The sequence below is a fragment of the Monodelphis domestica genome, chromosome 5 (genome assembly GCF_027887165.1).
Source record: "Monodelphis domestica isolate mMonDom1 chromosome 5, mMonDom1.pri, whole genome shotgun sequence".
NCBI classification, from domain to species: Eukaryota; Metazoa; Chordata; class Mammalia; order Didelphimorphia; family Didelphidae; genus Monodelphis; species Monodelphis domestica.
The window spans coordinates 107,777,698-107,795,468 of record NC_077231.1 but is presented as its reverse complement, the minus strand read 5'-3'; the positions used below and the strand labels follow the sequence as shown (position 1 = coordinate 107,795,468).

Below are 17,771 nucleotides of genomic sequence, written 5' to 3'. Positions count from 1 at the left end.
TAGGCATTCTCAGATCAGCGAATTACAAGGTATGAAATAACCTTGTTAAATAGTGAAAACATTACCTTGAAATGCTGTACAACTCTTAACCCTGCCACCTTGTTTCCAGATTTACCAATTTCAGGAGAATCATTACACAGTTGTGAAACACTAGTGTCCATGGCAGAAAAGCCTCGAGATAATCTCTTGGACATTCCCTTAGACAATCCAGATCTGGTCTTATTTATTGATGGTTCCTTTTTTTTTTTTTTAAATATATTTTATTTGATCATTTCCAAGCATTATTCGTTAAAGACATAGATCATTTTCTTTTCCTCCCCCCCACCCCCCATAGCCGACGCGTAAGTCCACTGGGCATTAGATGTTTTCTTGATTTGAACCCATTGCTTTGTTGATAGTATTTGCATTAGAGTGTTCATTTAAAGTCTATCCTCTGTCATGTCCCCTCAACCTCTGTATTCAGGCAGTTGCTTTTTCTCGGTGTTTCCACTCCCATAGTTTATCCTTTGCTTATGAATGGTGTTTTTTTCCTCCTGGATCCCTGAAAGTTGTTCAGGGACATTACACCGCCCCTAATGGAGAAGTCCATTACGTTCGATTATACCACAGTGTATTAGTCTCTGTGTACAATGTTCTCCTGGTTCTGCTCCTCTCGCTCTGCATCACTTCCTGGAGGTTGTTCCAGTCTCCATGGAACTTCTCCACTTTATTATTCCTTTGAGCACAATAGTATTCCATCACCAACATATACCACAGTTTGTTCAGCCATTCCCCAATTGATGGGCATCCCCTCGTTTTCCAGTTTTGGGCCACCACAAAGAGCGCAGCTATGAATATTTTTGTACAAGTCTTTGTGTCCATTATCTCTTTGGGGTACAGACCCAGCAGTGCTATGGCTGGGTCAAAGGGTAGATATTCTTTTGTCGCCCTTTGGGCATAGTTCCAAATTGCCCTCCAGAATGGTTGGATCAGTTCACAACTCCACCAGCAATGAATTAATGCCCCTACTTTGCCACATCCCCTCCAGCATTCATTACTTTCCTTTGCTGTTATGTTAGCCAATCTGCTAGGTGTGAGGTGATACCTCAGAGTTGTTTTGATTTGCATCTCTCTGATTATAAGAGATGTAGAACACTTCTTCATGTGCTTGTTAATAGTTTTGATTTCTTTATCTGAGAACTGTCTATCCATTTCCCTTGCCCATTTATCAATTGGAGAATGGCTTGATTTTTTGTACAATTGATTTAGCTCATTATAAATATGAGTAATTAAACCTTTGTCAGAGGTTTCTATGAAAATTTTTTCCCAATTTGTTGTTTCCCTTCTGATTTTAGTTATATTGGTTTTGTTTGTACAAAAGCTTTTTAGTTTGATGTAGTCAAAATTATTTATTTTACATTTTGTGATTCTTTCTATATCTTGCTTGGTTTTAAAGCCTTTCCCCTCCCAAAGGTCTGACATGTATACTATTCTGTGTTTACCCAATTTACTTATGGTTTCCTTCTTTATGTTTAAGTCACTCACCCATTTTGAATTTATCTTGGTGTAGGGTGTGAGGTGTTGATCTATTCCTAGTCTCTCCCACACTGTCTTCCAATTTTCCCAGCAGTTTTTATCGAATAGTGGATTTTTGTCCCAAAAGCTGGGATCTTTGGGTTTATCGTATACTGTCTTGCTGAGGTCGTTTTCCCCCAGTCTATTCCACTGATCTTCCTTTCTGTTTCTTAGCCAGTACCAAATTGTTTTGATGACTGCTGCTTTGTAATATAGTTTGAGGTCTGGGACTGCAAGGCCCCCATCATATGTGTTTTTTTTCATTATTTCCCTGGATATCCTTGATCTTTTGTTCTTCCAAATGAACTTTGTTATGGTTTTTTCTAAATCAGTGAAGAAGTATTTTGGTAGTTCAATGGGTATGGCACTAAATAGATAAATAAGTTTGGGTAGGATGGTCATTTTTATTATATTGGCTCGTCCTATCCATGAGCAGTTAATGTTTTTCCAATTGTTCAAGTCTAGTTTTAGTTGTGTGGCGAGTGTTTTGTAGTTGTGTTCATATAGTTCCTGTGTTTGTCTTGGGAGATAGATTCCTAGGTATTTTATTTTGTCTAAGGTGATTTTGAATGGGATTTCTCTTTCTAGTTCTTGCTGCTGAGCTGTGTTGGAGATATATAGAAAAGCTGATGATTTATGTGGGTTTATTTTGTATCCTGCAACTTTGCTAAAGTTGTTGATTATTTCAATTAGCTTTTTGGTTGAATCTCTAGGATTCTTTAAGTAGACCATCATGTCATCCGCAAAGAGTGATAACTTGGTCTCCTCCTTGCCTATTCTGATACCTTCAATTTCTTTATCTTCTCTAATTGCTACTGCTAGTGTTTCTAGTACAATGTCAAATAGTAGAGGTGATAATGGGCATCCTTGTTTCACTCCTGATCTTATTGGGAATGCATCTAGTTTATCCCCATTGCAGATGATATTAGCTGTTGGTTTTAGATATATACTGTTTATTATTTTTAGGAATGACCCTTCTATTCCTATGCTGATGGTTCCTTTTTTATGAGGGATGGCATATGCTACATTGGAGCTGCTATAGTCACAGAATTTTCCATTGAGTGGTCAGCTTCACTGCCCCCTAATATTAGTGCTCAAGGAGCAGAACTCATAGCTCTGAAATACACTTGTATAATTGCCAAGGTTAAAAAGGCAACAATTTATACAGATTCTAGATATGCTTTTGGCATTTGTCACTCAGTTGGGATGCTATGACTCCAGAGAGGATTTTTAACCTCAGCTGGAAAATCTATAGCTAATGCAGAAATTATTAATGAAGTTCTTTCTGCTCTCCAGCTGCCTGAAGCCCTAGCTGTATAGTTCATTGCTCTGCCCATATGGGTGGCACTGACCTTGTCTCTAGGGGAAATGATCAAGCAGATGCCACTGCAAAGCTAGCAGCCATAGAAGGGCCTGAATTAATTTTAACATTAACAATCACTGATGATTTAAATTTATCACTTTCCTATAATGAAAAGGAAGTGCAATAATGGAAGCAAAAATTCAAAGCAAAACAGATTAATGGAGTATGGGTGTCATCTGAAGGAAAACCCCTGCTCCCTAGAAGTTTCTATCACCAAATTTGCCAATCTATTCATAGAAATGGTCACTTTGGCACCCAGGGCATCATGGATTCTGTTAAGAGAGTATGGATAGCCCCTGGTATAACTACTATAGCCTCTAAAGTGTGTTCAGCCTGCTCTACCTGCCAAGCATATAACCATCATGCCTTTCATGGCAAAGCCTTTGGTGGGCATCCTCTGGCTTACACACCTTTTGCACACCTACAAATAGGTTTCATAACAATGCCAAAGGCATTGTAAATTTTGTCTAGTCATAGTAGATCAACTAACCAGATGTCCGGAAGCATTTCCTGTGACTCAAACCACGGCAGTTTTGTTGCTAAGGTGCTTTTAAAAGAAATTATTCCTAGCTTTGGCCTGCCAGCATGTATTGATTCAGATAGAGGAAGTCATTTTACTGATTCTGTCCTAAATCAGATATATTCTTGCTTGGGGATAACTCCCAAATTCCATGTTCCATATCATCCCCAGAGCTCAGGCCAAGTGGAGAGGATGAACAAAGAACTTAAAACTATAATTGGCAAATTATGCACTGAGACCCATTTAAAATGGCCTGAAATTCTCCCTCTGGCCCTATTTTATCTTAGAAGCAGGCCTAGAGGAGACCTACACATCTCACCATTTGAGATGCTTTTTGGACATCCACCTATACAGGCTAAGCCTTTCTCCCCTGCATATACATCACTATTAAGGGGAGATACTACTATTGCTTCCTATATATAGGAATTACAGCATAACCTTCATGAACTCCATGAATCTGGAGCTGCAATACAAATGAGACCACTAGACTTTTCACTTCACAACCTGAACCCAGGAGACAAGATGTATATTAAGAATTTCCAGCGTACTGCAGCAACTCAGCCTTCCTGGGAAGGGCCATTCCAAATATTATTAACTACTCCAACATCTATAAAGAATGGAGAGAAGGACTCTTGGATTGATTGCTCACATGTAGAGAGCATCTTCTGTTGAGACTGATTGACTGTATCCTATTTCATGCATTGGAGATAATAATCCATTGACAAGTGGATACTGTTTACAGGAACACATTGAATTCCTGATCTCCGCCCCCCATCCCCCATTTTATGATTGCTTTCCTTTTATTTTGATTAGAATATTTAGTTTTTTTCCCCTTTTCTCATTTCTTGTACTTAAGGCACATACAAATAATATTAATTTTATTCTACAATAATATATACTTGCTATAATATTAATACATACCCAAACAGCTTTAGACTGTGGGAACCTGCCATTTATTGATAATTGTTATGGGACTATGATTAATCTTTGTGTCTGATTCTAGGAAACGGGATCCAAAAGGAGCACAGATTTAACCTGAATAGTGCCCAAAGTGCACACAGGTCAAAAAAAGAAAGAAACCAATCCAGGTAGGACTGATGCACTTCTAAGCCAATACAAAGGACTTGAACCTAGTGTGAGACTCGTGGTGGTGATGCTTGACATATGTTAAGAAATAGGCCTTCCTTGTATCCACACTCTTTGTGAAAATACTTACAGACAAGTATCAAAGTTTGGCTACCATCCTGACTCCCTCTATCCCTGAGAATGAAGGAAAAATCAGATGATGGAATGACACTTCCCTATCAAAATAAAATTCTAGTTCCTTTTCTTCTTATAGTATGGCAACTTCCTGTACTCTTGGCTGCAAATGAGTAGTAGTAGTCTCTTGGTAACCGAGGATGACAATTGTCTTTGTGTGTTTTTGTGCATGAAGATTTAAGTGGAAAAGTCGATGCACAGAGACAGTCCCACTCTCTCGGCGTTGGAAGCCTGGGTCCATTGGCACGAAAAGTCGTTACACCTGGAGACTTCCTCAGCTGCATTGGATGGCCGTGTTGTCTTTTGTGCTCCAACACGCCCTAAGCACTCCACAGTGCTTTGCTGCATCGCCATATCAGCGGTTGAACCTTCTTGTTGGTTTCTTCCGCCTGTTCCGCCAAAGCAGTCTTCACATGCTGGGTGAGCAAAGCCCTAGTTCACCAGGGGTCGATGTTGACCCGATGGCTACCCTCACAAGGTTTAGCCGGCCTGTCGAAGCCGTTGCCTGGGGTGTGGCCACTGCCACATGCTAGCAGCTACTAGGAGCCACAAGTGAGAGCTGGGTGTCAGGTGAGGGTCAGAGGCTGGAGAGCTGCCCTAGGAGGGCACGACAAGCCCTCCATACCAAAGATATTACTCCTCCGTGAGCACCCCATACACCCAATGTGCTGCAAATGAGTAAGTGAAATATTACTGCATTCTGTCCTACAGACTTGTGGGATAGAATTACTTTAAATTGGACCTGTACAAGGGTCTATTATGAATTTATTCTTGCTTACTCAACATTTGATATACATAGATTTTGGTATTTTGATTCTGATTTTGATTTTTTTTCTTTCTCCCAAAAGTTTACCTTTCTTACATTTTTTTACCTTTATATTTTTTTGTTTTTTTTTTGTTTTTTTTCCAATTCTTTTAATAATTGATTCATACACATCCATAACTCAACCATGCATCCTGAGCTGAACTGAATGTTTTTTTTAACACCCACTTTGGGGGGGGTGTTGTATTTTAATAAAAATGCAAGATTTTGAAATTTTTTGTTCAAGAAAGATCTTCAAGGAAGAAGATTGATAATTCCTAAATCCAGAGAATGAACTGTTGCAGAAAGATGCCAGAAAACCTACACTACATCAAGAAGATCAAGACTGAACTTTGGGTGTGGTTGATTGAACTGAAGTTTGATTGAACATTTATTGTAAATGTATACTTTTATGCCAAAGGGGACTACCCCTAATTTGGCTTTTTGTCAATGTGCCTAGCAAAACATTGGTTTTGCTTTCTCTCTTTTCTATTCCTCCCCAACTATTGTAATTTCCTCTTGGAAACTGAATATTGTATACATCTGTAGTTGAAAGTGCTTTAGGACTACAAGATGATTATGTTAAATGATCAGTGGAGAGACTAGGCTCCCAATGATCATCAGAGGGATTGCAAATTTTAAAACTACTCCACCCTACTCAGACCATACTTTAGAAGATTTGATTTAGCTATTTCCTAATTTGTAACAATGGAGATCCTTGGTCTAACAGAATCAGGTCTTGGGAACTCTACATTGCTCCACCCTACTTAGTTTAACAAGGTCAGGAATGTCTGTACCCATACTCAAGGATTAAGTATCTAAGAAGATAGCCTTCAACAGACATGTGCAGAAACAGCTGACAGACCCCTGGGTTGTCCTAAGTCAAACTAAGCTATCATTGGTACAGATGAGACGCAGGAAAGTGACGTAAAACCATCTATATAGGGCACGTCACTTCCTCTCTTTGCCCTCTTTCCACTGAGAGGAAACTCTGGCTGGCAGTGTGCTAAGCGTTATGACATCTTGGTGTGGTGGCAGCTATTTGTCTGGGTTTTGGCAGTGAGTTTGCCCTTGAGCTAATTCAGGTTGAGGCATCTTGGCTGAGCCCTCTTGGAGTTCAGGCTGATTCCTTCCTCTTTTACTCTCAAAAACCTTACCTTCCTAGAGCCTCTAATCTTCCCCCTGGCTCAAGCCAGGTGGGAGAAATCCTACACTCTTTGGTTCTCCCTTCTTCTTAATTTCTTTCCACTATATTAATTAAATCACCATAAATTTTCAGCTGACTTGGGTATTTTATTTTTATTTGGGATATCCATGGCGACCAATAATTAATATAGTTTAGGTCACAATGCTAAAATTATCCTTTACACAGTAAACATTCACTTTGCCTCTTAAACAAGTAATTGTGATAAAATTGTTAACTACTTACATTGTTAACCTGTATTAGTGTTCGAATATTGAGAGAAGAAGTAATTAAAGGAATTTCCCTGGAGGGGAGAAAAAGACTGATTTTTTAAAAAATAAAGCATTTTGCCAAAGCATGATGTCTGGCTTGAGGCTCAGAACTACAGAAGAGAATTACTGATTTAATTTGACAAGGTTTCTCAAGCAGAGGGAGTATTTTTAAACCAAGATTCTTCTTGGTAATTTGGTTATGTTTGGAGCAGCAACTGGGAGCTGTTATTAAGATGGGGTGTCTATTATCTGACTGGCTTTGGCTTAAAAGCAAAGCCAGTCTCTGAGGGGATGGTATTTGAGAATAGCTAAAGAGAAAGTTGGGCCTACCAGGAGTGTCTATCTACACATAGGAAAAGGTGGTAGAATGTGCTATGAGTAACTCATAGTCCTGACTGCTCACCAGGGAAATATACCACCATGGCTAGATTTATATTGAGCTGAAATTTGTGTCCCTCTAATTTCTGGTCTTGGTTTTCTGCCCCATGGAGCCAAATGATACATTTAATCCTCCTTTCATATAAAGGATATTTGAAGATATAGAGAGATCCCGAAGTTTTCTATTTTTTTTTTTTTGGATAAACATCTCTAGTTCTTTAAACTATCTTAAAAAAAAAACCCTTTATTTGTAAAGCAGAAAAATGGAGGGGGAGGGTTGGATTTTTATAGGCAGCTTCTCTAGAAGTCTCAAATCAAAAATAAATAATTTTTAAAATTTATAATAAAGCCATCCCCCAACTGATAAATGGGCAAAAGATATGAACAATTTCAAGATGAAGAAACCAAAGCCATATATATGAAAAAAAAAATCTCTCTAAATCACTACTAAATGAGAAATGCAAAACAAAACAACTCCAAGATATCATCTCACACCATTAGATTGGCTAATGAGAAAATGGCAACATGACAAATGTTTGAAAGGAATGTGGAAAAATGGGGAAACTGATAACACTGTTGGTAGAGCTGTCGACTGACCTAACCATTTTGGAGAACAAAATGGAATTATACCCAGAGATTTATAAAACTGTATACTGGGTCTGCTTCCCAAAGACATCAGGGAAAAAGGGAAAGAACCCATATGTTCCAAAATATTTATAGCAACTCTCTTTGTGGTGGCAAAAAATTAGAAACTGAGGGCATGCCCATCAATAGTGGAATGTCTAAACAAATTTGGCATATGCTTATGATAAAATACTTCTGTGCCATAAGAAGCGATGAGGAGGCTAACTTTTTAAAAACTTGTTAAGAACTACATGAGAACAGTGAAATGAGTAAAACTCAGAGAATATTATATACAGTTACAGAATTAATGTTGGAAGAATAAACTATGAATGTTGCCTCCAGAAAGTGAACTAAAAAGTGAAAACCTGAAACACTTAATTTATATGAACATGTTTAATTTATATGAATATGTCCGTTTACTGAACAATACTTTCTGTGATATGGAAAAAGAGTAGGGAGAAGCTGGGATACTTGTGGATTGGATTTATTAGGTAGCTATGAAGAAAAGTAAGTCAAATGTATAAGAGATTTGTAATTTCATTTATGTACAATCTTCTTTTTCTTTGCATGTGGAAATGCTTGTTTTATTTGGTTTTGTAAAAACAGAATTCAGAGTCAAACCCCCCCCCCCCAACCTTAACTTTTGTCTTAGAATCAAAACTAAGTATTGGTTTTCAAGGCAGAATAATTAAAAGGTTAAGCAATTGGGATTAAGTGACTTGCCTAGGGTCATACAACTAGGAAGTATCTGAGATGAGATTTGAACCCAGGACCTCCCATCTCTAAGCCTGACTCTGTATCCATTGAGCCCTTTCAACTCTAATGAATATATGATTTGGATTTCCTACATTATCTTAGTCTTCCTCTTTTGGACATACTTCTGCATGGAAATCCTCCTCCTAAAATGTGGCATTCCGACTTCAACATACTTACAGATATGGCTTGATAAGGATAGAACTGTGAGAATATTATTTGTCATATTCTGGACATCTTTTTATTAATATTGCCAAAATTGCTATTACCTTTTGTAGCTACTATAAGACAAGGCTGACTTATTTTAAGTATGTAGTCTACCAAAACTGATAGATTTCTTTTTCTTAAAAAAAAAAAATTACCTATCTTGTCCCCATTGGTCTGATCTTATAACACTTATAAGAATTGTATTTAGTGTTGGAGGACATTTGTTTGAATCCTGGCTCAGCCACTTGTGACCTTGGACAATTAACCTTTCTGGACACATTCCCTTCATCTATAAATTACAGTAGTTGACTGGATCATTTATGAATATATTTTGACTTTTAAAATATAATTCTTATGATTAGAAAAGCAAAGACTACTGGTTGTTTTTTTTTTTTTTGGTAAGAAGGATGTTTATAGTACTGATTGTATCACTCATCATTAGCTAAGTATTCTTGTGAAGTCACTTAAATGCTATTTTTCCAGCCTTTAATTATGAACTCTAGAAATATCAACAAACACGAACATTTTGTGTGATATCATGAGTCTCTACTGGAATAAAATTTTTTAAAAGAACCTATTAAATATAACCAGGTTAGTATAGCTATCTATCCAGCCAATCCCTAAACTCTGCATCAATTACAATTGGAACTCATCCACATCAAAATTGGATGTTACTGATTCATTACAAATTCAACCTTACAAAAAATATCTTCCCAGTCAAAACCATCCCCTCTTCCAAACTTTCCTACTTCTGTCATCCAGTTGCCAAATCTTGTCATTTTTACCGTAACAACTCTGACCTATTCTCTATTCACACAGCTACCACCTTAATTATATTTATACTTTTATATACGTACTTGTCTTTCCTCAGTAGACTGTAAGCTCCTTGAAAGGAATTGTTTCATTCTTTGAACTTATGTACTACTCCCTTTGGGCAGGTAGGGGTTCAGGGAATAGAGTGCTCAGCCTAAAGTCAGGAGTTCAAAACAGGTCTCAGATACTTACTAGCTGTGTGACTTAGGAATCCTGTTTGCCCCAGTTCCTCATCTGTAAAATGAGCTGGAGAAGAAAATAGAAAACCACTCCAGTATCTTTGCCAAGAAAACCTCAAATGGGGTCACAAAGACTCAGACACAACTCAACGACTTATACACCCACTTCTGGAGCCAAGTCTAGTGCTGGCTCTTAATACTTGATTAATATACCAACGCCACTTTTTTTTTTGGCGAGGGTGTGTGTGTGTGGACGACTCCATTTGAATCTTCTGCTTGTTCTGTCTTCATTTCTAAGATGAGGAATTTGGACTTGATAATGTGCAAAATCTCTTCTAATTCTGTGACTATTATGGGCTTCTAATGCTGTCCTTATACTAAAAAAAAGTAGGTCTTTATGTATATAGGTACTGTGTAAAGTAAGATGAGAAGATTACATGCTCAAAATCGTAGCAATCATTTTAAGAGGCGGCATTTGAGACTGGCTTCTTTGGTGTCCTCCCTGGAAACCTAGCTTGTGTAGCGGGTCAGACAACTATTTAACAGATACTAGACACCGACTTCTCATTGCTTTAAGGAGAAACCGTGGACCCTAGCGAAAGTCAGGGTAGGCTCCGCAAGTTCAGAGCCTGTCGCGCCCGCGGGCAAAAGCCCCTCAATACAAAGAAGCTTTTGGAAGGGAGGGGGCGGGGAGGTGTTGGTTTCCTGGCAACTCTCCCGCCTCCAGGCCTTCCTTTTCCGAGAGTTGTACTTCCGCTTCCGTCCTTCCTTTCTTTTGTCTCTCCCTTCCCTCTTCCTCCCTCCCCAGGGGCTGAGCCCCGGGGCCTCACCTGCCCCAGATTGCCGAGGGGGTAAGTTGGTGGGTAGGCGGTGGGGCTGCGGGAGCTCGCTGAGCTGGCCGGGTGGCACTAAGTCGGTTTGACGGCTGGGGTACGCGGGCACTGACAGCGAGGGGGGCCCCGCCCTGCGTCTGGGAGCGCGCTGTTGCGCTAGGTTGCCCGCCCACTCATGACGCCACAGTTCAGTTTTCACTTTCTTTTTTTTTCCCTGCTCCCCTGGTCTTGGAGGTTTCACTTCCGGCTGCTCAGTGGCTGCTAGCCAACCCTCCCAAAGGCGGTCGACATGTTTCCTTTGACTAGGTAGAAGAAAGGGTTTGTCTTCTTTCTCCCTTTCAAGAAAGAAAGATCCTCCAGAATCGTCTTCTCGCCATCCCCTCCCCCAACCCTTATCTGCCAGTCGTTGTGTCGACTTCGTATCGACTCGTTTCTAGGATCCTGGACCCTCTTAACTGCTAGGATCGCGGGGCAGCTAGGACTCAGTCCAGGTGCTGAAGCTCCCCAGCTTCGATCGGTCTTCGCCGCCCCACCCCCACCCTCCGCTCCCTTGTGCCCTTGGACAGAGGACAAGGGAGGAGGAGGAGGAAGGGCCCTCTGGGATAGGGCCGCAGGGGGCTCGACCCTGCGCGGAGTTAGGGAGGGAGGCCTGTGAAGCCTTAGAAACAAAAGCCAAGGTTCGAGTAAAACGTAGGAGAGCCGCTTGCAGCTCCTGGTTTCTGTGGAAATGAGACACGTCTCTTTATAGCGAAAGAGAAAAAGATCTCGTACTTTAGCCACGAGACGGCGTGCGCATGTTAGGAAGGAAGTAATGAAACTTAACAGCTTGGGAGAGGAAATGAACAATGACCTGGAGACTATGGGGACCTCGGCAGCGGCGGTAACAGCACCTGAGACAGGTGAGAACCCTCGCAGTTGTGGGTCCCACTGATGTGCACCTTATGTCAGGTCTCAAGTAATCCGCTTTGCTTGGGAACAGGGTGTGAAGAGGCCGAATTGAGGAAAAATCTACCTGCTGACGCTGGTTGGGGTCTCTTCCCATTGTATTTAGTTGGGAGGTTTTGTTTATTAAAGAAAAACCCAGGACCGGTTTTGCCTTTTGTGTTACCTTGTACTGATTTTGGTTAACCAGCCAGACCCTTTTAAGAGGAGTGGCTTTTATTTGATGTCTTTGTGATTGGATTGTTGCGGAGGGAAAACGTGGTTCTTTTGGAAGAACAAAACAAAACGGTGGCTTTGTTTTCCGAGAATCTGGACTCAAGTCCGGCCTTCTTGTATGACCTTGGGCAAGTCCCATAACCCTTTTGGGCCTCAGTTTACTCATCTCTAATTTTGAGTTTGGATTAAATGACCTCCAAAGATTCCTTCGTCTTTAAATCTGTAATCTTAGGATGAATGTTCACCTTCTAATTGTAACCCATTCTTAATCGGAAGCTTAAAAAAAAAACACCTTTCACAATTTTACCGGATGAGACGGTCTAACGCCTGTATATCTTGATTACTTGGATTGTTTTCGAAGGTTGCAGAAGAAAAAGGTCAGTAACAGTATCAGATGACAAAGACAGGCAGAACATGACATTTACCCTTTTTTATGTAAATCCAATTTAACTCAACCATCACACTTGGGAAAGGAACCTGCACTTATTAAATATTATCTAATTTGATCTTCACAACAATCCTGTGAGGTAGGTTGCTGTTTTACAGTTGAGGTTACAGTAGGTGCTCTAATGTAATACATGCTCATTTTTCAGGTTTGAAAACTGATTTTAACAGGTTAAATGACTTTGCCTAGGTTCATTTAGCTAAACTAAGAGTCTGAATCTGAATTTGAACTCAAGTCTTCTATATTGCAGGCCCAACATACAGTGCCACCCAGCTGCCTTTAAGCATAGGAGGGTAGGGCAAGAAGTTTAAAAAGCCTGGTAAACACATCCTTGCTCTCTTTGACAGGTGTGTGAGGAATAGCTTCCTTTTAATCAGTTCAACACTAAACGAGAAGACTTTGATAATGAATTGCAGCAATTAAGGATGTTATTCATCCTTTGGTATTGCAAGAAATTCTTAGTGTCCATTCTTATGATTAAGCTTAAATGATTATATGTATTTTATTTTGATTCTTGGTAGCTAATGTAGTGCAAACATTCTCTTTGAAACTGGTCATTTATATTCTTTTCTAGATCTTGGGACAGAGCTTCATTTTGTTTCTTAAGAAACAGCATTTTCTTTCTTAAAAAAAACAACAAAAAAACCCATACCTTCAATTTTAGAGTCAATTCTATGTGTTGGTTCCAAGGCAGAACAGAGGTAAGGGGATAGGCAGGATAACTTCCCAAGGGTCACACAGCTAGGAAGCGTCTGACTAGATTTGAATCTAAGATCTGTTCCTGGGCCTAACTCTCAATCCATTGAGTCACCTAACTAATTTCCTAAGAGATTAGAAGGAAAGAATTCTTTATTAATATAGATAACATATGTGGATATTTCATAGGTGTTCCACACTGGCTAAATTTTGCTAATTTAATAAATAACTTATTTTGACTATACCATCTTTTGTGGTTTGTAGAAACTCATTTTTTGGTAAACTTACTGAGTCAGGTCTCTTTCCTTCCTCCCTTCCAATCCCCTTACTCTATTGCTGAGTACACGAGTACTTTGCAAATTGTTTGCCCAGTGTTGGCAAAGAGGAGGCACAATGCCCTGCCCTGCCAGAAGGGACTGCTCCATTTCCCTCTCCACAGGGCTTGAGGACATTTTTCACATGCCCTGCCCCTCTGCCCAGCAGCCTAATGCCTGCAATTCCAATGCTGTCTGGGGTAATATGGGGGGAGGGGACAGGGGGTTCATGGCAGCTTGAAGGTACAGTTTGGGCATGCAATCTTGAAAAGGTTTTCCAATACTATATAACTTTAGGCCTGCTTGGATTTGGACTTGAGACCTACATTCCAGTTTACTCAGTCTTTTAATTGGCTATGTAATCCTGAGCAAATCACTTAGCTCTCCTAACCTCAATTTCTTTATCTATAACCTCATAGGATTGTTGAGTCAAAATTAAGATTTACCATATAAATGTGAATAGTGAGAGTTTATTATAATAATGCATTTATCAAATGAGATAGACATGTACAGTGCTTTGTAGACTCTAAAGTACTGTATAGATGCTATCTATGTTTATTAACTAAAATTAATGTTTTGATAATTTGCATTATGCATGTATATGAGCCTGGGAAACTTGATGATTTTTCAAATTAGAGATGAATATCAACGAAATCTCTAGTACCTATCCTACTTGACATTCTGTTTGTTGGACAAATATTGTTCAAGCAAATAATTGTGAAGTATTGGACAAATACTTGACAATTCAGTACATCTTTTATTTTATTTTAATTAAAAATGCATTTTATTGATGCCTTTTGTCTTTACATCAGAGTTATTTCAACTCCCTCCTCCAGATTGAACTCTCTCCCTTGTGAAAAGAAAGAACAATTATGCAAAAACATCCAATACTGTGACTACATCTGACAATCTATACAATATACTGTGTTCTAGTAGTACCCCACTTCTCTGCCAAGAGGGAAGAGGTATGTTTTGTTATCTGTTCTCTGGGACCATCATTGGTTTTTCCTTTATTCAGAGTTTGACTTCTTATCGTTTATATTGCTGATCTTTTCATTGACATTGTTCTAGTCAATGTTGTGTATCTGTTCCTTTTAGTTCTGCTTGTTTTGCTCTGCATCAGTTCATTCAGATCTTCCCATGTTTATCTGAATCCCTTAAATTCATCATTTCTTATTACATGATCCTATTACATTTCATTTGCCATTATTTTTTCAGCAAATCAGAATTGATAGCCATTTCTTTCTTAATATTTTGCTCTCACAAAGAGTATTACTATGAATATTTTGATAAATAATGGACTTTTGTTTCTGTCTTTGACTTTGTTGGGGTATATGCTGTATTGTGGTGGGATTTATCATTTGAAGAGTTTAAATTTAACCACTTATATTATATAATAAATTCAAAATTGAAATCTAGAATGATTGGACCATTTCATGGTTCCACCAACAGTGAATTGGTATACATTTATTCACAGCCCCCTCCAACATGTTTCCCATCTTGTTTTACCTTTGCCAATTTGCATGGTGTGAGTTAAAATCAAAGTTTTCATTTGCATTTACTATAAGAGATATGGAATACCTTTTCATTTAATTTATATTTTTCTTTTTCTAATAAAAATTGTTCATTATATCCTTTGGCCATTTGTATATTGAGAAACAACTCTTGGTGTTATATATTTGTATTAGTTTTTTTATCTGTGGTTTATTTTTTCTCATATTTGATATTTTTTCTTCATACTATTGCTACTCTTCTAATTCTATCCATTTTATTTCTGCAAAAGTTTTAACAATTTTGTTTGTCTTTTTCATCTTTTATGATATTTTTTTTGTTTAAAAATTCTCTTCATAGCCATAGTTGTGAAAGATACATAATCTTGTTCTCTTCTCATTTTTTTTAATGGTGTGGCCTTTTATATTCAAGTCATTTGTACATATACCTATTTTGAGCATATTGTGGTATGTTATAGAATATGTTGGTCTAAATCTAATTTCTTCCAAACTAATTTCCTATGTTCTTAGCTATCCTTTTCAAAAATGGAATCCTTCCTATGTCAATTCAAATGTTTAATTTTACCAATAAGATATATAATTATTTGCCAAATATTCTCTCATCATCTTGACTAAGGCTTCATTCTCTTGGGAATAAGCATATTCTAAGTTAAGAATCCCTAATCTATTCCATCCCCTCATTTTAATTCTATGTATTGAATTTTTTTTGTTTTTTAAAAAATCCTTACCTTATGTCTTAGAATTGAGACTAAATATTGGCAGAAGAGCAAGCAGTAAGGACTAGGCAATTGGGATTAAGAGATTGGCCCAGGATTATACCACTAGGAAGTATCTGAGGCCACATATCAACCCCAGGTCTTCCATCTCCAGGTCTGGCTCTCTATCCTATCCACTGCAACATCCAGCTGCCCTTATGTATTGAATCTTTGTGTTTGAAGTATGTTTCTTTTAGATAAATTGTTCAGATTTTTTTCTCATCCTTTCTCATTCATTCTTTAATCTCTTCTGTATTATGAGTGAATTTATATCATATCACATTTTTTGTTTTATCGGTTAGTTTTTTCCCCCATTATAATGTTTTCTTTCTTTGTCCTCATCCCTCTTTTTACTAGGGGAAAGAAGAGTATTGGGATCAAGATTAAATTGCAATTGTCCGATTCCAATCATCTCTTCTTCCCCTCTTAACCTAGTCCAGATCCAGGTCACTAACCAGGTCTTCTATAATCTCTATTCTTTTAAATCTCCCCTTCAAAGATCCCTTCATTCTTTTTGATTTTTTAAAGATTTTTTTTATCATTTAAAAAATTTTTATCTTTCAGATAGATGTTTATCTAAATATTTATTTTTATTTTATTTTATCATTTTTTATATTGGTTTATTTTCATAGAAGCCCAGAATTTAAAGGTTGAAAGGAACCTTAGCTATATCTTGTCCAGTTCATATAGAAAATATTTTCTTTAACATAATAAATGAAGACCTTTGTGATTATTTCCTCCCTCAACTGTTCTACCCTCTTTTTAAAACCCCTCTTTCCTTTCCTTGTACTTGTCTAATTTCTTGTTTATTATATTTTTACAAATTTTTTTCTCATCAACCTTTCCTTTCCTGCTTTCCATATCTTCACATTTGTATCATCTTCCCTATTGTACCCAAATTATGAGAAATGATTTCCTTTCTCCTTATTTCTTCTATAGAATTGAATACTTTCTGCTTCCCCTCTCCTTTCTTTAAAACATAGACACATAGTTAAGCCTCAAGTTTCTTCAGCTGTTTGCACATTGAAGGTAAGATGGTTGGATTCTGAAGGGACAATTGTCTTCACCTTAGTTAGATTGTAAGGACTTGATCATTTAGTTTATTTAAATTGCTCAAACTTGTTTAACTTTCTAGTTTCTCTTTATTTCTCCCATTTTGTTGAAAATATTCTGTGCAACTCCTATTTTCTCAATGGGTGCTAAGTAAGTGATGGATTCTATTAAAGATCCATCTTTTCTCCTATAATATTATATTCTGTAAATATTATATTTACAGGATAAATTATTTTTAGTTGGAAGTTATTTTCTTATGCATTTTGGTACGATATTCTATATTTTCCTTTCCTCATATTTGTTGTTTCATATTGTGTGATTCTGAAAGTAATTCTTTGGTACTTGACAATTTCTTGGTCCTAATATTTTCACTTTCATCTGGAAGATCTGGAATTTGGCCATCAAATTTCTGAATGTGTTAAAGGATTATACAGGCTCTCCTACCCAAGGCTCAGTTCCCCTGTCCAGATTCAAAATATCTACCTGAATGTTCTAGACTACTATTGCTTAAGAAGATATGGCTAAGAAGCTATTATGGAGTTTTTAAAGGTCATTTCAAGAATTTATTTGTACTTTGCCCTCTTATTTTAGTATTTCTTTGCAGTCTTTCTAGGTTTTTTGTTTTGTCATAATTTTTAAAGGGCCCAATGAATGATTTAACTTTTAAATGCTCAATCCCATTTTATGGGTTATTTTTAAAATATAGGAAATAATTCCCTTTATAATATATTGTGTAATATTAACCAAAAAAATTTTTTTTATAATTTCCTTCACTTTGGCAAAATTTTCCAACTTCTCTTCCAAATTGTTTATTGTCATTCTAGAGAACTCTTAATTTCATTCTTTTATCCCTTGTTAAAGCTTCTCATTTGTTTCTTCCTATCACTCTTTTTAAAAACCCTTACCTTCCTTCTGTCTTAGACTCAATACTGTGTATTGGTTCCAAGGCAGAAGGGCAGTAAGGGCTTAGGCAGAGGGGGTTAAATGACTTGCCTAGGGTTACTCATCAAGGAAGTGTCTAAGGCCAAATTTGAACCCAGGACCTCCATCTCTAGGCTTGACTCTCAATCCACTGAGCAATCCAAGTTGTCCTCTCTT

At 37.8% G+C, this 17,771-nt stretch overlaps 2 protein-coding genes across 5 annotated transcripts in view; one reads left to right on the top strand and one right to left on the bottom strand.

Annotated features, from left to right (window-relative positions):
* Positions 1-10,839, bottom strand: part of ASB13 (ankyrin repeat and SOCS box containing 13) — an 81,136-nt gene extending 70,297 nt beyond the window's left edge. The window contains exons 1-2 of the mRNA XM_056799033.1: positions 10,739-10,839; positions 9,922-9,975 (exon numbers count right to left, since the gene is read on the bottom strand). The gene's annotated coding sequence lies outside the window, so the exon portion shown is untranslated. The remainder of the gene's footprint in view (positions 1-9,921; positions 9,976-10,738) is intronic.
* TASOR2 (transcription activation suppressor family member 2) overlaps positions 10,659-17,771 on the top strand; it is a 93,350-nt gene continuing 86,237 nt past the window's right edge. The window contains exon 1 of one of the 4 annotated variants that reach the window (XM_007503871.3): positions 10,659-10,759. Coding sequence is in view for 2 of the 4 variants with exons in the window: in XM_016426000.2 (XP_016281486.2) it covers positions 11,553-11,640 (88 nt within the window). In the remaining 2 variants the exon portion in view is untranslated. Of the gene's footprint in view, positions 10,760-11,008; positions 11,641-17,771 lie in introns of those variants that run through there. The other 3 variants (XM_016426000.2, XM_007503870.3, XM_056799031.1) reach the window with 3 other exon arrangements.